The 23,284-nt window shown below is 39.1% G+C and overlaps 8 protein-coding genes across 11 annotated transcripts; 5 read left to right on the top strand and 3 right to left on the bottom strand.

Moving 5' to 3' along the window:
- Nucleotides 1-2,422: 2,422 nt before the first annotated feature.
- Nucleotides 2,423-5,148, bottom strand: LOC111605043. The gene is made up of 6 exons (XM_030224560.1): nt 4,883-5,148; nt 4,644-4,817; nt 4,428-4,586; nt 2,914-3,210; nt 2,684-2,857; nt 2,423-2,622 (listed from the first exon to the last, which is right to left on the bottom strand). The coding sequence occupies exons 1-6, from the start codon at nt 5,138-5,140 to the stop codon at nt 2,449-2,451; spliced, it is 1,236 nt and encodes a 411-aa protein (XP_030080420.1). The 5' UTR covers nt 5,141-5,148; the 3' UTR covers nt 2,423-2,448.
- Nucleotides 5,149-6,363: 1,215 nt separating this feature from the next.
- On the top strand, nt 6,364-7,095 carry LOC111605018. The gene is made up of 3 exons (XM_023323348.2): nt 6,364-6,621; nt 6,682-6,855; nt 6,922-7,095. Exons 1-3 carry the CDS (start codon nt 6,364-6,366, stop codon nt 7,093-7,095), a joined length of 606 nt encoding a protein of 201 aa, XP_023179116.1.
- A 716-nt stretch (nt 7,096-7,811) lies between these two features.
- LOC111605044 lies at nt 7,812-8,521 on the bottom strand. The gene is made up of 3 exons (XM_023323380.2): nt 8,279-8,521; nt 8,044-8,217; nt 7,812-7,985 (listed from the first exon to the last, which is right to left on the bottom strand). The coding sequence occupies exons 1-3, from the start codon at nt 8,519-8,521 to the stop codon at nt 7,812-7,814; spliced, it is 591 nt and encodes a 196-aa protein (XP_023179148.2).
- A 766-nt stretch (nt 8,522-9,287) lies between these two features.
- LOC111605045 lies at nt 9,288-10,003 on the top strand. The gene is made up of 3 exons (XM_023323381.2): nt 9,288-9,536; nt 9,598-9,771; nt 9,830-10,003. The coding sequence occupies exons 1-3, from the start codon at nt 9,294-9,296 to the stop codon at nt 10,001-10,003; spliced, it is 591 nt and encodes a 196-aa protein (XP_023179149.1). The 5' UTR covers nt 9,288-9,293.
- A 1,643-nt stretch (nt 10,004-11,646) lies between these two features.
- On the bottom strand, nt 11,647-16,126 carry LOC111605030 (cohesin subunit SA-1). Of its 2 annotated transcripts, XM_023323361.2 has the most exons (11): nt 15,905-16,126; nt 15,528-15,843; nt 15,170-15,343; nt 14,810-15,109; nt 14,318-14,751; nt 13,426-14,261; nt 12,936-13,294; nt 12,584-12,874; nt 11,964-12,504; nt 11,838-11,905; nt 11,647-11,713 (listed from the first exon to the last, which is right to left on the bottom strand). In XM_023323361.2, the coding sequence occupies exons 1-10, from the start codon at nt 15,979-15,981 to the stop codon at nt 11,844-11,846; spliced, it is 3,390 nt and encodes a 1,129-aa protein (XP_023179129.1). In that variant the 5' UTR covers nt 15,982-16,126; the 3' UTR covers nt 11,647-11,713; nt 11,838-11,843. The 2 variants fall into 2 exon arrangements, with proteins under 2 accessions (XP_023179129.1, XP_023179128.1); XM_023323360.2 differs by lacking the exon at nt 11,647-11,713 and having other exon boundaries at nt 11,828-11,905.
- Nucleotides 16,127-16,202: 76 nt separating this feature from the next.
- Nucleotides 16,203-17,093, top strand: LOC111605031 (YEATS domain-containing protein 4). Its single transcript, XM_023323363.2, has 2 exons — nt 16,203-16,832; nt 16,897-17,093. The coding sequence occupies exons 1-2, from the start codon at nt 16,307-16,309 to the stop codon at nt 17,052-17,054; spliced, it is 684 nt and encodes a 227-aa protein (XP_023179131.1). The 5' UTR covers nt 16,203-16,306; the 3' UTR covers nt 17,055-17,093.
- A 410-nt stretch (nt 17,094-17,503) lies between these two features.
- Nucleotides 17,504-20,832, top strand: LOC111605016 (interference hedgehog). 3 transcript variants are annotated; one of them, XM_023323346.2, is made up of 2 exons: nt 17,504-17,804; nt 17,943-20,832. In XM_023323346.2, exon 2 carries the CDS (start codon nt 17,952-17,954, stop codon nt 20,658-20,660), a length of 2,709 nt encoding a protein of 902 aa, XP_023179114.2. In that variant the 5' UTR covers nt 17,504-17,804; nt 17,943-17,951; the 3' UTR covers nt 20,661-20,832. The 3 variants fall into 3 exon arrangements, with proteins under 3 accessions (XP_023179114.2, XP_023179113.2, XP_023179115.2); XM_023323345.2 differs by having other exon boundaries at nt 17,940-20,832; XM_023323347.2 differs by having other exon boundaries at nt 17,925-20,832.
- A 734-nt stretch (nt 20,833-21,566) lies between these two features.
- LOC111605020 (FGFR1 oncogene partner 2 homolog) lies at nt 21,567-23,284 on the top strand. The gene is made up of 2 exons (XM_023323350.2): nt 21,567-21,724; nt 21,784-23,284. Exon 2 carries the CDS (start codon nt 21,869-21,871, stop codon nt 22,907-22,909), a length of 1,041 nt encoding a protein of 346 aa, XP_023179118.2. The 5' UTR covers nt 21,567-21,724; nt 21,784-21,868; the 3' UTR covers nt 22,910-23,284.

Below are 23,284 nucleotides of genomic sequence, written 5' to 3'. Positions count from 1 at the left end.
ATTATAAGCGAGCGATAATGGGAATGAATTCATGGCGCATGCATTTTGGTATTATATTCAGTTTACTAGAGTCGTGACTTGCAAGATCTCGGATTCTGTCCTTTGTACCATTAGTGTTTCCATGCAGTTGTATGAATACCTCGCGAAATACATGTTGGTCGTAGTAATCCCCATTCATAGCACCAACTGAACTCCATTCACATCGAAATCAGCAGTGAACGGAACGCATGGAAGAGTGCGAGAGTAGTTGAAATACATCCCCAAAGAACAATAGAACTGAATCTTCTAATAAAATTGCATAGAAAATGATAATTGCTGGATCTAATGCTGAATCGAAGCTGCCTCCTATCGAGCATCAGGAGAATCTCAGTCCCAGAATTGCTTCAAGTGTGCTTTATCGGTGATGATAGAGATGATTCTGTATCTGCAATTGATGTGATACCCCCCAGATTCCACAGCACTCAGACCAATCACCCACTGGAGAACCTGCCCGGAGATACTCAATGTAATGGAATCAATGGCAATAGTCATTGAAGGAACCTCCTCATATCGTTCGCCATCGCCGTCATGATCAATGGAAGCTCTCCGTTGCTACCGCTGTTTTAGTATTTAGTTACATTCTAAACAGGGACAATTCAATTGCTGAAGTTAAAATGAATCAATTGCTATTCTTCCCTTTAACTCAGGGCAAACTAAGCTTTGAAGAAAAGACTCCTAGCCAGTATGAGGATAATACAATGTTGTTCCGTAGTTAGCAGTCTACATTCAGACTTATTTGTTACATTCAGTTACCATCTAACTCCGGAGCAGATAGAACAAATGTTAATTCATAGGCAATCGACCGCTGAAGATCTAGCAAGCAAATGTCATCAAAAGCCGTCTGAATTACATATATATATATTTATATGCACATATGTCTATATAGATATATATATTTATGGTTGCATAGATAGGAAATTAGAAATAATTTGTTGTTTCTCGTTTCCCATTTCTTATCTAGGCAGCTACGATTTCCCACAACAAGGCGTGGCTCTTATACACAAATTTTGCTTAACCAAATATCCAGTATTATTTTATATTCTTAAGTAATAGTGTCTTGATATGTGAATAATTGTATAATCTGTATCTTTAAGCTATAATCTATAATCCACAGTCTATAATATTCTCTAATGATCTGCAGCAGTTGTTAGTTGCCCGTTCCACATTTTTCGAGCTAAGGACCTTTACTGTGCTACTAACTGAGTATCGTTCATTTAAGGCAGAATTAACTTAAAATCCAATATTGCGCTGACGTCTTCCTTATACAAATTTTGTTCAATATTTATGCCAATACTGAGGTTCTCAACATATAATTGGAGAGATATTGGAATGGCGTTTGCATCCAGGTTATACGATCTCACCCATATACGTTGTACTTATCTGAATAATAATGAAATATTATTCCAAATATTTACAAATAATGCTCATCGAAATTACCTCAATGCGATCGCCTGGCTGAATATTGCAGATTAAAGTAGCATTGCCCGAAATCGGTATTACAAAAATAATTTCATTGGAGCAACATCGTGTGATTATTCGGTTTAATTAGGAATGGATTCTGCTGCTTTACGGTCTTGAGTTTTTATACACTCAATAGCTGGTTGCATAACACTGATACATATCAATAAATCTATACACACGTAACTTAGATTACATCTAATTTGAAAGAGGAGGACTTCAGTATCAATCGAGCTAATTATATCTAGCAAGGTTTATGTTCATTTTAATTGACTAATTAGTGTAATATAATTGATAAATGCTTACATTAGCCACGCCTCTAGTGGCAATGTCGGCAAAATCTCAACACTCAACACACGGACCAAGGAGTCTGTGTTTGAAATGTCAACTTCTATTTTGACGGACGGACATGCATGAAATCAATATAAGCTTTTCCATTCCTGAAGAATCCGGAAAATTGGAGTCTTTATCGAAACGTATATACAGTTTTATATATAAATATCTGATGAACAGTAGTGAGAGTGAATTTCCACACAATTATTTTTTATTCGTTTATCCAAGTTCAAATTCTTCAGCTATCAAATTAAGTTTAATGTATAATGTCTTAGTTTATTTTATATTATACACCCTTGAAACCCATGAAAAGCCTTTTTATCTATTACATTTAGTTAAACATATTGAGGTCTACATATTTTAAACACAAATAGATGGATAGCTACAATAGATACAATAAAAAAACTGCTCTAGTTAGGAGTGATCGACTATCAGATACCCCTATTTCATTCCAATTTAAGGCAACCAAAAAACCTCATGTACATATCGATTTATTTACTAAATGCAATCTGCGCATGAAGTATAGAAAAATCCTAGAGTCCCAATGAAAAAGCAGATCTGCCCAAGAGTCCGGGTATATGCCTGTCGTGCACTTCCGACAATAACACTCTTACTTTTCTAATTTAGTCTTTCAAATGCTCCCTCTATCTCGATGCAGACGCTAGTTGTCCGTTCAACATTTTTAGGGCTAAAGGCTTTGAATGTGACCACGATTTTATAACGTCCGTTTAAAGGTAATCCAGTGAGATCGATTATCATATTTATGGCAAACGGCATGTGAATAAACTTTGTCTGAAAGACGAAGATAGAAATTGATACTTATAAAATATATTTTTATAATTGCTAAACATACTCCGGGGTAAAGGCATTCATTCTTCACTTGTTCCTTATTGGTTACGTATTTTGTCCAATATTTATACCAGGTCTGAGGCTCGTCAAACAGAATGGGACAGAAGTTATGAACAGTCATACCAAATGGCGTTTGCTGCCAGTTTATACGATCAAACCGAAAGAGCTGAAAGCTCGCCTAAATGGAAAGTCAATTTTAAATATATTTTAATATGTTGGAATGAAATAAAATACCGCAATGCGATCCCCGTGTTGAATATTCCACTTGAAGGTACAATTGCCAAAAACTAATATTTTATCGTCTTCTCGTGTAAAGCTTAGCTCAGATAAGTCACTCATTTCATGAACATTAAGAACATTATTTGGTTGATTTTGGCAGTCGCCATATAATTCGTCATTTTCAGGAACAAATAGATACTTCAAGGCACTCGACTGCCTTACGAGCAAACTGATGAAATACACAACGTAAAGATACTTTGACTGGAGCAGCATCGTGTGATTATTCGCTTCAATTTTAAATGGATTTTTGTGCTGTAGGCATTGGAGTTTTTATACACTAAAGAGCTAGTTGCATAATACTGATACTTATCAATAATTGCATATACACGATACTTAAACTGCACCTAATTTGAAAGAGGACGTCCTGGTATTAATCGCGTTACAGCCCACTTATTATATCCAACAAGGTTTATGTTCAACTTGATTGACTAATTAAAATAACTACCATAGTTAATTAATGTTTACATATCCGTTGTTATAAGCATTTCCGCTCTATGGATAGGCGAAAACCCGTTTAAAAATGATTATTATAGCAACAGATTGAGGATGCTACGATGTGGATGCAGTCAAGCTAAGAGGGATTAGTGTGAGCAGATTGTCAGATAAAGAGTCATTCCTTGGTTCATCAATACAACTTTACGAAACTTCGTTGATGGCTTCCATTGCTGCAGTTGGCTTCGCTTAGATAAGCTAAGAACTGTTTGTTTATCAGATCAGAACATCTTATTTTACTGACTGTCTGAGGCCTGATGGGTGGGACTAGGAGACACTATTTTAAGATATTAAGAGAGAGTTCCTCAACGACAAAATATTCCATATATACAAAGTGTCTGTTTTCAAAGAAGGAATCAAACTACGCTTAAGACGCGAAAAATATTGATAGTTATCGATAATAAGGAAATAAGATGAGTTATCGATAAAAATAATAGTCATACTGCGCATACAGGAAAATTTTGAAATTTCAAGTCTCCAACTTATGTTGTTTACGAGATCGTTTCGTTCAGCCAGATGTACGTGGTAAGAATATATATTCTTTTGAGGTAAGCCACGCCCAAATTGTAATAAAACAAACATTCTAATAAAATCAGACACCTACTGTGGTTTGAGATACTTTCCTCTGATGGTAATGAAATTTCCACACAATTATATTTTATTCATTGATCTATGTTCAACGGTTTCAGTTCTCAAATTAAGTTTAATATTTGATTTTGCTTTACATTTAAAGGAACAGCTTACTTTAAAGATAACTAGATAGATAGTCATAATAAGGATAGCAATAAACCTGCTTTAGTTGGGAGTGGCCGACAAGCAGATACCTCGAGTGCCAACGGCCCCACACACACAGTGATTTGCACTCTGAAGAAGCACCCAAGCATAATAACAAAACAATATATCTACACAGGAGTCCGGGTATATGCCTGTCGGGCACTTCCGACTAGAGCACTCTTACTTTTCTAATTTAGCCTGTTAAACTTTCCTTCTACTTCGAAACACGCGCTAATTTCCCGCTCCACATTTTCTGAGTTAAAGGCCTTGACTGTGGTCACTATTTTATATCGCCCATGTAAAGGTAATCCAGTGAAATCGAATATCATACTTATGGTAAACGGCTCGTGAATTAATTTACTCTGAAAGACAAATTCAAAAATTTTTATGAAATATATTATTATATTTACTAAACGTACTCCCGAGTAAAAACACTTTTCCTTGACTTCTTCCTTGTTGATTATATATTTTGTCCAATATTTATACCAGTACTGCGGCTCGTCAAACAGAATGGGACAGAAGTTATGCACAGTCATACCAAATGGCGTTTGCTGCCAGTTTATACGATCAAACCGAAAGAGCTGAAAGCTCGCCTAAATGGAAAGTGAATTACAGTTATGTTATTTTACTCGTTGCATGTTCTAAATCCTCCAAATACCTCAATGCGATCCCCTAGCTGAATATTCCATTTAATTGTAACATTGCCCACAACTGACATTTTATCATCTTCTCGCATAAAGGTTAACTCCGATAAGTCACATAGTTCATGAATGTTAATAACATTACTTGCTGAGTTATGGCAATCGTCAAAGAAGTCATCAAATTCGGGATCGAATATGTATCGCAAGGCACGCGATTGCCTTGGAAACAAAATCACGAATAAAACTGCGCATTGAAACTTAGCTTGGAGAGACATCGTTTGATTATTCGACTTATTTTGGTATTGAGTCTTGTCTCTTTCGAGCTGGGGGTTTTATACGCCAAAAATTGAAATATACGAGACAAATCATAATGAAATAATTAAAAATCTATTTTAAATTGCCCCTAATTTGATTATGTATTCAAGTCGGGAGTGTCCGACTAAAAATTACCCTAAGCCCCATCTTTTATAGATTTAACTTTCGATTTTTTCACACAAAGAAACGGATTGACAAATATACGGCTAGCTCTAGACTGAGTCGATTGTTGATACTGATAAGGAATATGTATATAAATAATTTATGCGGTAAACTAGCTCTTTTAATGGAGCTAGGTCACCCTGAGCTTGGATATCTAATAGATTCAGGGTACACAAACGTGATCCTGTCTAATTATGATAAGTTACACTCAACAATGTTTAATTACTAACAGCAAAAACTAATTACAGTAAAAACATCCGCTCTATGATCGAGCGATAAACCAACAAACAAGGGTTACATACGTAGATAGTATACCGTACTACCACATATATATAATAGTTACATAGAGGAGATACCTTAAGCCCTAAGATTGTATAGCATATCTATCTGAAAAGCCTGACTGAATCAAGTCAAGCTCTTCCAATCTACGCAATACTTTTCAATGGGTCGAAATGAGCTTGGCTACAATCTGAGCTACAGTAGGCGAATCTGTTCTTGGTCTTGGCACAGACTAGAGACTTCATAAGTTCAGAAAGTCCCATATGTAGGTCAGCCTCTCTCTTATATTTCAGTACTCCTTCATAATCAAAAAATATTTAAGTTTGTTAATTTATCGACTGTTTCCAATTATTTGTAACTTATCCTGCAATTTAAGAAATCTATTTAATTTCTAGCATTCATCCTCGAGTCTCAATCCAAGAGAACATTTTAATTTTGATAACATGACATGAAACCAATCCATCACGACAATTCGTTACTCTTTTGATGGGCCTATGTCATGTTTATATAACTGAAATATAGTTTGTCACATCTACCTATAACCAGTTATATTAAATACAGTCATTAGATAACTATATGACATTGAACCTAAGCCTTCACAATCTTTATCCAGTTAATCTGACTAACACGTGTTACTCTTGAGTGTTATATAATTCGATTTCTAGCGTATAAAAGCTCCAATGCAGAGAGCAGCCAAATCAATTCCAAAGTGATTCGAAATTGAAACGCGAATAGTCAAACGATGTGGTTCGAGCTCGAGTCCCGAGGCGCATTTTTATTTCTGATCCTGTTCGCAAGGCAAGCGAGTGCCCTGAAATACCTTTTCGTGCCTGAGGATGATGATTTCTTTGCTGACTGCCCAAAATCATCGAGTAATGTTCTAAATGTTCACGGAATGGCTGACATGTCGAAGCTAACCTTAGCGCGTAATAACGGAAAAATATCTATTTCGGGTAATTCTACCATGATCTGGAATATTAAGCCGGGCGATCGCATTGAGGTAATTTCGATGAACATTACTTAAGTGGAAGAATTTCTTAACAAATGCACTATTATTCAGATGGTTGGTAAATTGTATCAGTTTGTCCGTGGCAAATGGCTGCAAACGCCCTTCAGTATGACAGTGCCCGACAGCTGTCCACTTCTCTATGATAAGCCGCAGTACTGGTATAAGTATTGGACACGACATATAATCAATGCAGAAGACATAAAGGACAAATGTTTCTACCCCGGAGTACGTAAATGCCAGCTGCACTCAGCTATTAATAGCTAATTAATAGTTTGTGTCTTCGACTTGCAGACGAAATTGATTCATGAGCCCTTCGACGTAAACGTGGTAATGCAGTTTACTGGATTGCCTCTAAGTGGACGATACAAAATTGTCACAACATTTAAGGCATTTGACCAAAAAAATGTGCAGCGCGACACTAGCATATGTATAGAAGTATTTGGAGAATTCGAAAGGATAAACTGAAAGAAATATGTTTATCGGAAATATATATATAATGTGTAGGCATATTCAGCTTTATATACAGATAAAGTATAATGGAATTTGAAGTCTTAAAGAGTGAAGATCATCTCCTCATGCATCTCCACTCCAACCCCTGACAGCTTATTTAGTGTGGTGTATAAGCAGATATAAATAAGATGTTCAGACTATATTTTATATTTGTCTGGCTTTTTGGTGTTTTACTTGTTTCGGTGTTGTAGGATCTATAGGATTTTGCGACCCTAACTTCATGGGTAGCCTACAATTCTTAAGCTGTTTTCAAAGTCAACTATAAACTAATTTTCCAAAGAAGTTTATTTGCAGATTATTTCTTAAAATGGAATAAGCATACTATAAAATAATTATTAAAGATACATTTTTAATATAAAATAAAAAATAAAATAAATATATAATGAAGACAATATGGATAGATCGACCCAGCTCGTTATTTTAATCCGCAAATATGCTTGTACAGCGTATAGCAAATACAGAAAAGGAATCGTATAAAATTAATGAATCCTTTGATATGTACCAAATGTCTGGACAATATACGTACATACATATATATGTTGTACTGTACAGTAATTATATATATATAAATTTATTTGCAATTTACAAGTGAGAGTACAATGTGTACAATATAATGTATTATCATTTCATCATACAGCACTCTCGTTGTCCCAGTATAACATTCTTTATTTTTAATTTAGTCTTTCAAAGTGTCCCTCTACTTCAACACAGATGCTAGTTTCCCGCTTTACATTTTTCGTGCTGAAGGCCTGAACTGTGACAATACTTTTATACCGGCCATTTAAAGGTAATCCAGTAAGTTCGAATACCAAATTTAACTCAAATGGTTTATGAATAAGTTGAGTCTGGAAGACGAAGATAAAAATGGTTAATTACAAAATATTTTATATTTGATAAACGTACTCCAGAGTAAAAGCATTTGTCCTTCACGTCTTCCTTATTGATTATATTTTTTGTCCAATATTTATACCAGTACTGCGGCTCGTCATACAGTATTGGACAAATGTTAAAAACCGTCATACTGTATGGTGTTTGCACCCAACCTATCCGATCAAACCGAAATAACTGGAAGCTCATCTTAACAGAAATGCAATTGTAATGTTGTAAAGATTTTATTTTTCTCAATGAATTAATATACCTGAATGCGATCCCCTGGATGAATCTGCCATATCACGGTGATATTGCCGGACATTTGAATCACATCATCCTTTTGCATAATTGTGAAGTTAGACATATCAAATATTCCATTGATGTTAAGGGCATTATCTGGTTGCTTCGAACAATCGTTAAAGAACTCATCATTCTCAGGAACAAATAGGTATTTCAAGGCACTCGATTGCCTTACGAGCAAAATGATAAAAAACACAGCGTAAAGATACATTATTCCCTTCAATTTAAAATAGATTTGTGTGGCTTGGGGATTTCAGCTTTTATACTTTAACCAGCAACTGAAACTTTGCATAATAATTACATATACACGATACTTAGATTGCGATTAATTTGAAAGAGGAGGTCCTGGAAATCGAATTATATCTAACAAGGTTTGTCTGCAACTTAATTGACTAAAGTAAATTAATGAATGTTTATATTTTCGATGTAACAGTCATTTCCGCTCCACAAACAGCTGAGATATTGGCATACCTATAAAATATTGTTTTTTTTATTCATTTTTTATTGTTGTCTAAAAAATAAATGTATTTATTAAAAAAAATACGATGCGGTATTGAAAACTTATGATATGACATTTGCGGATGATATATAAGTTAAAAATTTGAATTAGTTTTAGTGCCTTATGACACTACTAAAGGGCATGGCTATACCAATTCAGCTCGTCGTTCTGACCAAGGGTCTTCTACGCCAATTCACTAACCATTATACCCTCAATATATGTATGGAAGAGTATTTCTAAGGTAGACAAATATGTCGAAATATAATATATATATATATAATTAATTATATACATTAAAAGTTGTTAGATACAATTAATGTGTTTAGCCTCGATTTATACCGAAGTTCTCCACTCTCAAATTAAGTGCAATCTATGTAATTATTGATAAGTATCAGTGTTTTACAACTAGCTCTTCTGTGTATAAATACTCCAATCCCCAAGGCACAAAAATCAATTTTTAATTGAAGCGAATATCGCACGATCGATGTATCCTTACGCTGTGTTTTTTATCATTTTGCTCGTAAGGCAATCGAGTGCCTTGAAATACCTTTTTGTTCCTGAGAATGATGAGTTCTTTAGCGATTGTTCGAAGCAACCAGATAATGTCCTTAACATCAATGGATTATTTGATATGTCTAACTTCACAATTATGCAGAAGGATGGTGTGATTCAAATGTCCGGCAATAGCACCGTGATATGGCAGATTCATCCAGGGGATCGCATTCAGGTATATTAATTCATTGAGAAAAATAAAATCTTAACAACATTACAATTGCATTTCTGTTAAGGTGAGCTTCCAGTTATTTCGGTTTGATCGGATAGGTTGGTTTCAAACACCATTCAGTATGACGGTTTTTAACATTTGTCCAATACTGTATGACGAGCCGCAGTACTGGTATAAATATTGGACAAAAAATATAATCAATAAGGAAGACGTGAAGGACAAATGCGTTTCCCCTGGAGTACGTTTATCAAATATAAAATATTTTGTAATTAACCATTTTTATCTTCGTCTCCCAGACTCAACTTATTCATAAACCGTTTGAGTTAAATTTGGTATTCGAACTTACTGGATTACCTTTAAATGGCCGGTATAAAAATATTGTCACAGTGAAACCCTTCAGCGCGAAAAATGTAATGCGGAAAACTAACATATGTATTGAAGTAGAGGGTCAATTTGAAAGGCTAAATTAAAAAGTTAACAGTGTTTTGCTCGGAACTACTAGGAGATACGGCTAGTCGGGCACCCCCAAATATAATCCTTTTTTGTTATCTTAACTCTTAAATAAATTGTAACTAACTATGTATTAAGCTTGTTTTTAACACTGAATAAATATAAGATAATTATTTTAAATGCTTATATATTCGTGATCAGAAACATAGCCAAAGTTGATATTGCATTTTTCGTATGTTCGCATTTCTGACATCCTGTCTATCCGTCTGTCTGTGGGAATCTTTATTGTAAATGTAGATTACTTTATGTTCTTTAATAGCTCTTATATTTTTGCTGTAAACTACTATTACCTTGTCGTTAGGCTACACTTCGTAAAACTCAGTCTGTAGAGATTAGATGTTTGCATTGAAATAACACCACAGATTAGGTCTCCAGGCAAAGGACCGACAAATGAGATATTTAAAGCAGTCTTGACATGGATTGATTAATTTCTCGATCTTATACGGGATATTAAATGGCGACTGAAAAATCTGTTATTACGGGATAAAATGATCCTCCGTTAATGTTGCTGCTCCTAACCATAGAACAGAGTATTCACAATGGATATTATATAAACTTGTTATATATATCTAGGCTGATACCAGGACCACCCCTTTCTAATTGGGCGATATCAGACAACCACGTGTAGTAAATTATATTGCGGTCATCATTGTTATATAATTAAATTTAGCGTATAAATAGCCCAGTTTCTGAAGCTCAAAAATCAATTCGAAAGTGATTTGAAAAGTAAAACGGCAACAATGTGCATTGTACTAAAGTGTCAATACGCCATATTAATCGTGACTTTGTTCGCGAAGCAATTGTGGGGCTTGAAATATAAGTTTATTCCTGACAACTCTGACGTATTCGACGTTTGTCCCAATCAACCAGATAGTGTTCTTGACATTACAGCTCTGTATGATAGTTCTAACTTGGCGCTTGTACCCGATGGCGATCAGATATTGGATTTTGGCAATGTTACTTACATATGGAATATTCAATATGGGGATCGGATTGAGGTAACTTTCATTTAAATGTTTCAACTAAATTATATTTTTCATTTAATTATAATTTAGATTAGCTATCAGTTATTTCGGTTTGACCGTATAACCTGGCTGCAGACTCCATTTGGTATGACTGTACCTAACATTTGTCCAATTATGTATGACAAGCCTCAGTATTGGTACAAGAATTTTTTAAATCACGTAATTAACGTGGATGATGTAAAAGACAAATGCTTTTACCCTGGCGTAGGTTTATCAAATATATATATATATCATATTCATATAAACAAAATGTGGTGTCCTTCTTGCAGACTGAAATGATTTTCGAACCGTTTGATATTGAAATTCTTCTTGATTTCACCGGGTTGCCTTTAAATGGACGATACAAGATTGTTATGAACATGAAGGCTTTCGACTCAAAGAATGTTCAGCGATAAACTAGCATTTGCTCAGAAATTATCGGAGAATTCGTTAGATTGTAAGAAGAATAAGTATTTGAAAAGTGAGAAATGTCATTTTTAAAAATATAAATTAAATGGAATTTTAACGCAAAATTTGATATTTATAAACCGTGCAAATCTATTCAATTTAGTACCAGACATGTCATTCGAACCGGTATTCTCAACTGAATTAATCGACCAACTCACCTCATATTTTCTAGACTGTATACACTGATTTATAATGAAGTTAAGTATATAAAAGCAATATATCAATAATTACAAATACGCTCTTATTGAAGTTACACAAATACACTTTATTCTTAATGCTAAATGAATAGATCCTTAATCTAATATGTATTTAATTGCCTTAGATGATCTCAGCCTCTATAGTCGGGATCATTGTGTTCGTCTTCGTCTTCCTCCTCCTCGTCATCTTCATCTAAATAACAAATGTGTTTTATTTTAAAGCAAAATTCAATTAACGTCTTACTGCTTACCATGATCTCTGCGCTTTCTCGTGTACGCTCGACGTGTGGCCACCGGCGCTTGGTCCGTTTCGCCGTGCAGCAGGGAATTACGATACAGTATGAGGGGCTGCCACTCCTCGGCACGACTTGACGGCATTCCCGGCGGTATCACCTTGTCTAAAAAGGCCATGATTACCTTTTTATCTTGCTTCAGCAATTTGTAGTTGAATTCATTGAGCACCTCCAGAAATAGAATTCTAGTAGGTGCACGAACTGGATCATCAGGTTGCTTGTTGGCAGCAAAGTAAATACCGCCACGATGTATGGAAGCAACCGAGTCGCGATTCTTAAGGGCATCGAAGCCAAAAGTAAGCGCAAAACGTTTAGCTAACTCTTTCAGATCTATAAACTCCTGTGAGCTCTTTGACACAATACCATCATCACTTTGCTCTTGTAGGCTTTTAAACACGGTGATTAAACTTAACAGCAGCGTCATGGCGAAGTTTACCTTATTGATTTCACGTGCCTTTCCTAGCGTAGCCTTAATAATGTCGCCATACTCGTTATAACACTGTAAGTGAGTGGATAAGGTAATTTAAATTAATATGAAACTTTTACTTTTTAATATGAAATTATCAAATTTGACTTACCTTGACATAATATTTGAATATACTGGCTGCTCGCATTGTGGGAATTATGTTGTAGACAATTAGCTTACAATAGCAGGCCAAAAAGTTTCGTTTTTTGTGCAACTCCTCGATGCGGGTTTCATCCTGGGCAACAACCTGTTTCAATGAGAACACGTAGTGCTGCACAAAATTGTCCAATATGAGATGCTCGTCCATGCGCGACTTGTATTCCAAGCTGCGTATATGCTCACTCTCGCTGCGCGCCAGCTGATCAGAATAAATGATAAGCAGATCACAAATGGACTGGTAAGCCTGTCGAAGAATAAAACTGTTTTTTAAAAACAACTTATAAAACAAGTGGTTTCATACGCACAGCTTCTTGAATTTGGACTGTGGGTCCGTCACGTGTCAGCTCAAAGCAGGCGGACATAAAGCTGTCTAAATTGCCGCGTAGCTCGGCAACAACCTGGGCCACATTCAACGCTTCGCAATCATTCTCAACGTAGTAGAGACCCCAGCTAATCGAGAAGTAGCAGGCCTCAATGCAATACGCCAGTGCCTCATTGGGTAGACAACGTTCAACATTGTCTTTGCACTGAGCCTCCTCGACGTCACGGAACAGAGATTTAAACAGATCCCATGGATTCAGATTGTGCGACGAATACAAAATAGACAACACTTTTAGCGTTATGGTTATATTGTAAATATCATCCTCGTTGGGTGTCTCCTCGCCTGCATTAATAATAACATTAATATTAATAAATAAGTGATAAATAAGTATTTAAACACTAAAAAGAAATTAGGCTTTGGTTTCGGGTAACTATCAAATAGCTATTTTTCTACAAAGTAAATTAAGTGCTCACCTAAAATAAGATTGCGCCATTCGACGATGGTATCCTTGTATTTGTTGACCGCACTTTCGATGATGTTGGAGCGAGCAATGTTGCAGCGAGTGTATGTGGCGCTGCCTTCGGCGCAGAGGCATTCCAGGGTCTTGGCACAGGTCTCGAGTACGTCGCGGCCAGTGTGCATACACATTACTTGACTTATCTTGTCCAGTAGTGCCTGCAAGTTGCCCTCCTGCCGGTTGGTGGTGTACAGATTTAGGTCAAAGTACTGCGGTACTGCTAGTAAATTGGCCAACTTTTCGCTGTCAGCCTGGTACTTTTCCAACAGAGCAGGCAACGTCACAATGAAATGCTCTGTTAACTTCACTTTCTCATCCTGTATAGCTTTCAGTTCCTTGGAGCTCAGCGTAAACTTGCGATTGCTGGCACGCCCCACGGGCACCTCACCCGATGCAGATTGCTTAACGCTGCTCACCATGATTTCGATCAATGTGGATTCCTGCTTGTTGTCGAGCACCTCCTCATTCGGACCTGGCTCCTCCAGCAGTAGATCAGTCATGCACTCCCAATCGCGCACCATATCATTGCTATCTATAAAGGAATCTACCAAATATGCACCGTGCTCGTGCAGCTCTGATTCAATGAAGAATTGCACGAGATCGCGAATTAGTGGTGTATTGGGTAGACGCAATTTACCACGCTTTGTCTTAGTTTCTTCCATGTCGGCGGTTAAGTGAAACAATCGCACATTGAGAAACTCTGCAGCGGCCTGAGCAACTCCTCGATGTGAGGAGTAGACCAGCTCATAGACAATCTCGCAATCTTTATCAGCCAAAATCTCCGGATGTATTCTAAAACAAATCCATTCGTTTATATATACATATTTCTGTTTCATTTTAAAACTCACTTTAGTATGCTGATAACCAGCTTAACAGCGTGAACGGACACCTCGAATTCCTTGTCCAGAGTCATCGCTACAATTCTGTCTTTAAATTTGGACGTGAACAGCTCTAGTTTGCCTTTAAGCTCTTCCTTGTCATAGAGGGGCAGTAGCGATTGAAGACAGCGGAGACGCACTTCTCCAATTTTATCGTGCAACGTCCAACCAATATATTTCAAATACGAATCGTCAAGGAAATTTTGTGGATAATTTTCCATCCAGATGCCTATCTCAGCCATACAAATGGCTCGTATATCTGGCAGGGTATCTCTGTAACGATGTACAAATACCGACTTAAACATGTAAGTTAACATGCTTTTGATCTCATCCATATTCTCCTCCAGCTCTGAGCGTTTTGTCATCAACGAGTCCAAGCGATCCGATGCGCGACGATCACGTGACTTAAATATTCAATAATTATTGCAGGTGATAGATTAATTTATATTTAACTCTTCTTACCTTCACGCGCTCAGCTTCAAATTGCTTGGCTGCATTTTCGAAATTATTCGATACTAGAAGCGCAACATCTACTAGTGCCGTCATTAACTTCATAGCAGCTAATGTTGCTGTATGACGAAAGGCACGCACCTGCGAATCGGACAGACCAGTCAATAGCGAGATCACGTTATCCATTAGGAACTGATCATAAATAATGGAATACTGGCATTGTTTAACAAGCGTTTGCACAAAGTCACAAAAGTTATTTTTGAACTTCTTCCACTGTGTACCGGTCATAATTAATGGATACTCGCCGCTTTCCTACAGAAAAATTTAAATTTTAGTAGTGTTCTTGTCTGGTCATAAAAAAATCCTACTTACCTCATCAAATTCTTCTGTCATGCGACGTATGATAGCCGTATGATCAACGGGATATTGTATATCCTCTGATATTTTGCCTTTGCAGCCGCTAGCATTTATAAAGAACTGCATCAAGGCGACTAGCGCTGTTTCCCTATTCGCTTTGTACTGTCCAATCCATTGATCAACAATGCTCTGCGTTACGAATAGATTTCTTGGTTATTAAATATAGTTGAGGGATATTTCAACTGTTCAACTTATAATTTCTCTCGTGGTCAAACGACCCAAATATGTGACATTTCTCTCTTTCACTCTTCCACACGCTCATATACACCCACATATAAACATTCAAAAGCATTTCTGATGTATTCATATTTACCGCAATTGGATTCTTTGAGTGTCGCACAATATAGTATAAACTATTCTCGTCGGTTGTAATTTCACGCTCGTTGTCGATGCGTTCGTGATGCGCCTTCTCCACTGGCTCTTTGCGCGGTCGCTCAATTCGCTCCTTTCGCTCCGCTGGGGGTTTGCGTGTTTGTGGCGTCTTCCGTTTGCGCGAAACTGGCGCAAAGAACTCATCCTCATCGTCATCAATGATTGGTGGTTTGTCACGGACGCCACCGCGTGCTCGCAGTCGCGTCATTCGCTTAGTGGGACTATCTGCATCAGATGTACTTTCATTTAAAGCATCGCTGTTGAAAAACAGTTTCTCATCAAAAAATTGCAATTAGCTCGCGCTTGCTCTTATTTTACCTGTGCAATTCATCGTATTCTGGTGCCGGAGGCGGATCATCCATACGTATACGCTTTCCACCGCGGCGCGCCATCATGTTGGTTTATTAATTCGGCTCTTTATTAATAAAAAATTATTTTTACAATGTTTTTGTGGTCGAAGTAGCGTATTAGCGTCTAGGAAAACAACAACCAGGGATGGCGACGAAAAGCCACTAATACTTACGCAGCATATATCGATATTTACGGCGAAAGAAAGAGATACAGCATTTGTTTATGTTTTACTGCGGCGAAAAAGTTGCTTTCAATACTATCGAATAAGAGTATCGATAGTTCACCGCAAGACTAAAAGAAGCAGCGTCTGTTTTGGTTTTGATCAAAATAAAATATGAAAAATTAAAAACTGAATATAAGACATTCAATATGACTGAATTTAGTGCGGAATCTGGAGGACGCTTAAAAGGCGTCACAATTGTTAAGCCAATTGTGTATGGCAATAAAGCACGCTCTTTTGGCAAAAAGCGAGAGGAGGATGGACACACGCATCAATGGCAAGTTTATCTGAAGCCCTATTATGATGAGGATATGTCGATTTATGTCAAGAAAGTACACTTCAAACTGCACGAAAGCTATGCGAATCCAAATCGCATTGTTGTCAAACCGCCATACGAAATTACTGAAACCGGCTGGGGTGAATTCGAAGTTGTTATCAAGATTTACTTTAACGACCCATCCGAACGGCCTGTAACCTGCTATCACATATTGAAGCTGTTCCAATCGCCCGTCGTGGATGGCGAGCTGACCTCCTCCACGACAATGGATACCAAAAAAGGATTAGTATCCGAATCATACGAAGAAATTGTTTTCCAAGAGCCCACCCAGATAATGCAGCATTATCTTACGCTCTCCGAACAGAGTGCAAATGGATTGCTTAACCATGATACAGATTGTAAGTAAATGCATATATAGTGCTAGCTATATAATACGGTTAATATTGATCTTTACCATTTCAGTTGAGGAAAAGAAAGGCAAAACCTTAGACAACATTGTCAATGTGAAGCAAAAAGTCAAAGGCGAGATCGTAAGTCTTAAGGATAAACTTAAGTTGGCACGTGAGACAATTGTTAAATTCAAGGCGGAACTAGCTAAAGTCCAAAAACCGCCTGCCTAGAAACGAAAATTGTGAAAATACTATTTTTAAGTAAATATAATAAACTAAGTTGTATAAAAAATGAGTATTTCTTTTAGAAGTTAATTGATTCCTAACAAATATTCGTTGAAAAAATGTATTGATAATTTTTTATTCATTGTAAAATGTGCTAGAGCAGCACCGTTGTTTTTCGTTAGAAAATTTCTTTGGTTGCGAAACCGCTTTAAATATTTTATATTAGTACATATTTAGTTAACGTGCTTGCAGGTTCGGCCAGTGAAAAATTTTTAACTTATTCTTTAAATTATGCATCTTATTTCCAACTGGGCTTCGTTGTTTTCTTTCGCTCTCTTTCTCTCGCTCTCTTCTTCTGACATAAACACTGGCATTCACATGCACTTACACACACAGTCACACGCGAGTTATGCCTAATGAACCATTGAACTAGTCAAAGATATTTTTCAGCTGAATGAACCAGTAGTCTTGAACTGGCGTCGCTGTCGTGTTGCAGCATCCAATTCGATGGCAAATAATAAAATGTTATTGTTTATTCCTACAAGTTGTTAAGTGCATATATTTATTTACATGTCGGTAACTTGCAAACGAAACAATTAACTCGTTTCCCAGTTAACAATATAACGAGCATATAATGAGCGAACGTACGACTGTGTAAAATTGAAAGAAGAAAAACCTGCTTCCAGACTCTGCGCAAACGCGTCGGCTAGCTAAGTCGAGAACCGAACAAAAGGAACACGACGGAACCTTAAGCAGGTAAGCATGCGCAGTACCTGTTGCCCGCTGCCAGCAAATCTAATACACAATATACGCTTTGATTTTTTTTGTTTTTATTTCAAGTCGTTAAATTTGCACAGATTTGGCATTTGTAATTAGTTTTACCTTTTGCAGCAGCGCCTCCAAATGTCGGTGACGCGACGCTACAAATCAACGCCACCGCCGTCGCCGCCGCCGCTGCTGCTGTTGGTGTCGGTGCTGACGTCGTTGCTTGCAGCAATTCCGGTTTTACAGGCCAGCTCGCCGTCGGCTGGGCCAGGCGTGCGAATACTGCGCCCGCCCGAATCTACAGTGGCGCCCTCTGGCGACGAGGTGGTGTTTGTGTGTGAGACCAGTTTGCCGCCGGACCATTTCGAATGGAGTTACGCCTCGACCCGCAGCCAAGCGCCGCGCTTTAAGTATTTGAAGTCGAGCAGCGCCAAAAACAATTCGAATATAACCATAACTCATGACAATGACATATCCAAGCTCCGTGTCATTGTACGAACCGAAACTCTGGGTGAGTATCGTTGTGTGGCCTGGTTCGGACCACTGGCTGTCACCTCCACCACAGCCCGTCTAGAGCTGGCCACCATCAGCGGCGACAACATGGCCAATCGTGCTCATTGGCGTGTAGCGGCAGGCAACACTGTGCTCTGGCACTGTGGCCAGGTGATGTCCAATCCGGCGCCCACTTGGAGCTTCTATTATAATGACATCGAGATGCCAGCTGTCTCAACGCTGAGCGACTCCAATGGTACACTGTTGCTGCCACATGTGTCCACGGCCAGCAGCGGCACATACAGCTGCGCGGCCACCAACACAGCCTCGAGCCAGCGCCTGGTAATGCACAGTCGCTTGGAGTTACAGGTGCCGGCTGCAGCATTGCCGAGCGCAGCGCCAGCTCTGCTACACGGACAAGGAGTGCGAACAGAAGTGTTGGCTCGAATAGGCGAAACTGTGCTGTTGCTGTGCCCAGGCGTGGGTTATCCTCCGCCCACGGCCGTTTGGAGCAGCCCCAATGTACCTGGAGCTGTGTACAACAACCGCACACGAGTGCTGCCCTATGGACTGCAGATTTCCGGACTGCAACCAAAGGATGGGGGCACCTACATTTGCTACCTGGACAATGGGATACGACCAGCCTTGGAGCATTTCATTCAACTGGTGGTGCAGCAGGCACCACGCATAGTGCGTCCGCCCAGCGCCAATCTGACCAACGAGGGTGAATTCATGGAGCTGGAGTGTGCGGCCACGGGCACGCCTACGCCGAAAATCTACTGGCTGCTCAATGGCGAGCACAGCGTCTACGATACCGAGGCGGAGCTGCCAACCAATGGCTCTCTAATCCTGCGCAGAGTGCTGAAGCGACATGCCGGCTATGTGCAGTGCTTTGCCAGAAATGTGCTCGGCGAACACAGCGCTGGCACCCTACTCCAAGTCAATCCTACACAGATACAAGCCGGCGAGGGCAACGGCACAGGCATGGGCGGCAGGTCATCATCCTCTCGGCCCACACACAACCGCAAACAAAAGCAAATGGTACCGCCATCTGCACCCAATGTTACCCGACTATCGGATGAGTCTGTGATGCTGCGCTGGCATGTAGTGCGCAACGATGGATTGCACATTCAGTTTTTCAAGGTTCAATACCGCATGCTTACCGACAGTGGCAAACGGAAGACCTGGCAGACCACCAACGACAACATACCCTACGGCAAGCAGCGACACGATTCGGATGCGGCGGTTAGGAATTTCACGTCATCAGTAACGGGTTTGCGACCAGACCGTAGCTATCGGTTTCGAATCATGGCCGTCTACTCCAACAACGACAACAAGGAGAGTAATACTTCTGGCAAATTCTATTTGCAGCGTGGCGCTACTCTGGCTCCGTTGCCTGTGCCCGAGCTGTTGGACATTAAGGAGTATTCGCAAACGGCGGTCGTGCTTTACTGGCATTTGCCCAGCGATGCAGACGAGCAATCGATATCCGGCTACTATGCCTACTATCGCCCCTCGGCTTCGGCCGGCGAGTACCTGAAGGCGACCATAGATGGTGCCAAGACGCGTAGCTTTCAGATCTCTGCACTCGAGCCGGGCACCATTTACGAATTTAAATTGCAATCTTTTAGCGCCATGTCCGCATCCGAGTTCAGTGCGCTCAAGCAGGGACGAACTCAACGACCCAGGAGCAGCACAACAGCACAGCCGACGATGCATACCTTGGACACCACGACACCTAGCCACAACGAAACGTTCAATATGAATCCGCTGCTTACGGGCACCATTGGTGGCGGCGCCTTGCTAATCCTGCTCGTGATCAGTGCCTGCCTCTGCCTGTGTCGCCGTCGCAACTCACGCGGCAACAACTCACAGAACAAGCCACGCCTGGCAGAGCTACGCGAGGATTTTGTGCCGCTGAACACCTGTTCGCCAAACAAGCCGCGCACGCGACATATACACATTACACTGAATCCTCTGGCACAGCAGCAGCAACAGCAGCTGCAGCAGCAGCAACATGATGAGAAAGACTCGCAAGATAACGATTTGGGCTACTTCCAGCGCCAACCCGTTGTCTACGATGCCGAAGCGTTGGGCTTCAATGGTCTTGCGCGCATGTCTTCCTCTTCGCTGCGACGCTCACAGCGCACGCTGGAACGTGCCGCTGCTGGTGGTGGCTCTGGTGGCAACAACAACAATCTTAACCAAGCAACGGATGCCTCACTGGCAGCATCTCTGGACAGCCCACGCCTGCAGGCGTCAAACAAGCCGGGACGTGTTATTCTTAAGCGTGCACGCTTATCCAGCCGCTCCGAGAATCTCTCATCGGGCAGCCTAAACAGCGTTGGCGTCTAAACTCGTGATCTTTAGTCTATGTTCGTATATAGGATATATACTATTCCTCTACCTCTGTTTTATAACTTTTCAAACCTTCAAATGACATTTACTTAAACACTTTGTACTTATATATAAAAATGTATTAGCTGTTAAGTACTTAATTAGTGTTCTAAAATTTATTACCTATATAAGGGCCTATATAGCTCATGTGTGCATTTTATAGTCTAGTATTTACCTACTTATATAGTTAGTCTTCCACCTCTTGATATAAGTTCAAATTCTGTACTGATAGCTTCATAATTTTATACAAAAAAAAAAAACGAATACAAAAATGACAATAAAAATTTGCTAATTCTCTGAAAAAAAAAGCATATACATTTATAAATGCCGAAGCTTCGAAAACAAATTGGAACCATTAGAATTCTTAATTAATTCTCTAAGCTAACTTTTCGACAAATCTAAATCTAAAGGTCAAAAATTCAAAAAAAAAGGCATTAGAATGCTAAACTAGTTTAAACTTTATTGACTGCCAATTTTATTTTTTATTTCCTTTAAATTGCTTCTGTTTTAATAACCCTATAAGTAATAAGACGCAAACATTATGACTCAGATTTCCATATTGATAGCTTGTAACAAAAACTTTCTTTACAAAAATGGTTGTGCGTCATCGCATATTCTAACAGCTGTTGTACATATGAATTAATTAAGGTAAGTATATCATACATTCATACATAGGAAATATTACTTTTAGATATTTATTGTTGAAACAGTTTTCTTTTTTTTGTGTAAGCCACGTAAACTAGTCAAACTGTTAAAATTTCAAATTAAATACCTCAACGATAGACTGTCGATAAATTGATAAATTGCGTTCGATAAATTTTTAAATACATTGCTGTTCGAAAAAAACGATGGCAACCTTCTCAGCTGTCAGCTGTCAAACCACCTATAATAATTGGGTCGTACCAAAATTTCTAATAGTAATATTTTCGATGGTTTAATTTTATTTTAAAAATTCTAATGATTGGCAAACAGAGTGCACAAGACAAATAGGATCAATAAATAAGTCACAAAACTTGTGCAACGTAATTAAAAAATGAAAAGCAGTGTACAAAGCAAAAGTTAAAGATGTTCTTTGTTACAGGTAGCGAGACCCGCTGCAAACAAAAAGGAAAATAGGAATTGGGAAACTTAAGAGAAAGGTAGATTGTAGTTAAAGGATCGGCAAAATGTCGAACCTATCAGTGGGACAGATGATAATGGACGCACAGCGTATGGCCAGTCGTGTCAAAGATTTGGATGCGCTGGGCACAGCTCTGTTGGAAGAGGCTGAGACCAACAATCGTCTTGTTGAAAGCTTGCGTCAATATCAGGAGGATATTGAGTCTCTTAATCGGGTTGCAAATAACAAAACGAATGCGGACATGGTCAATCGCATACAGCAACAGAATGTTAACAGCTCTGAGATACTTAAAGAGAATCGCGAGCTTAAAATCTGCATTGAGGACTATGAGCGAGCCATGGAACTGATGATGCAAAAGTATCGGGAACACACAGTGACCAAGGTGCTGGACAGCAAATTTAACTTCAAGGAGCTCTACAACGAACGCCTTTGGCAGGTGATACGCGAACAGCGTGAAAAGATCAACGAAATGGCGGCAGTCATGCATCGAGCGGCCACTGCGGATGATGAGAATGTGCAGCGGGAACTGCAAACAATATCACAGCTGCGCATGGAAAACGAAACGCTGCGCGAACTATTGCAAATCTCCAAGCAGTATGGCTCAGCGCAGCGGCCAATACGCGAAGGCGATCATCTGCTTGAGGAGAAGGCGGTGCAAACGGATAATCAGGCGGATGACTCTGCTGACGATCTGTCCATATCGGGAGCTTCGGTGGAAAACATGAATAACAACTCAGTCATACAAATGTACAGTAGTCCCGAATCGGCGATCAGCAACAGCAATACCAGCAATAATTCAGCAAACACTGCCTCAGTAAATGCACTCAGCCCAGCTCAGCAAACCAACACAGTTGGTGACAATGTCGATGCTGCTGCTGCTGCTGGAGTGACTACAGTGGAATATACAAATGTCAATGAGAATAACAATGGACCTGCTGTACACGACATGCCAGAAACGCCAGGCAAGCAAACATCGGCGACGTCAACAGCATCAACATCGGCGACGACACCGAGCGATGTTGAAGAGGAGCACACGCTGCCAGTTGTGGGTGGTGCTGTTGTTGTAGTTGGTGCCAACGCAACATGATAGGTGCTGATTGTACAGCATTGTCTGGATTGCATTGTCATCTATCGTCATCGTCTCCAGTCAATCATTGTTAATTTTTATTAGCTTAACAAGCACATCTTTGATTTCCGGCGCAACGCACTCATCAGCACTCTATTAACAACAAATTCAAACACACACAAATACACGTTCATATTTCACGTCACACACATTTTATTCTGCATTAGTTCATAGCAACTAATAATCTCTAAGTAATTTATACATGCATACAATTTAACGTCTGTGCCAAGTGCAACAGAAAGCTCATTACAGATCTAATACACACTCACACTAATCCACGTTGTACTCTATCGACTTATGATTTCTTAATAAATACCATAATAGTCCATAAATTGT

The sequence above is a fragment of the Drosophila hydei genome, unplaced genomic scaffold (assembly GCF_003285905.1).
Source record: "Drosophila hydei strain 15085-1641.00,03,60 unplaced genomic scaffold, DhydRS2 tig00008114-arrow-pilon, whole genome shotgun sequence".
Classification (NCBI taxonomy): domain Eukaryota; kingdom Metazoa; phylum Arthropoda; class Insecta; order Diptera; family Drosophilidae; genus Drosophila; species Drosophila hydei.
The sequence above is the reverse complement of the archived record's forward strand: the minus strand, read 5'-3'. Positions and strand labels throughout refer to the sequence as shown.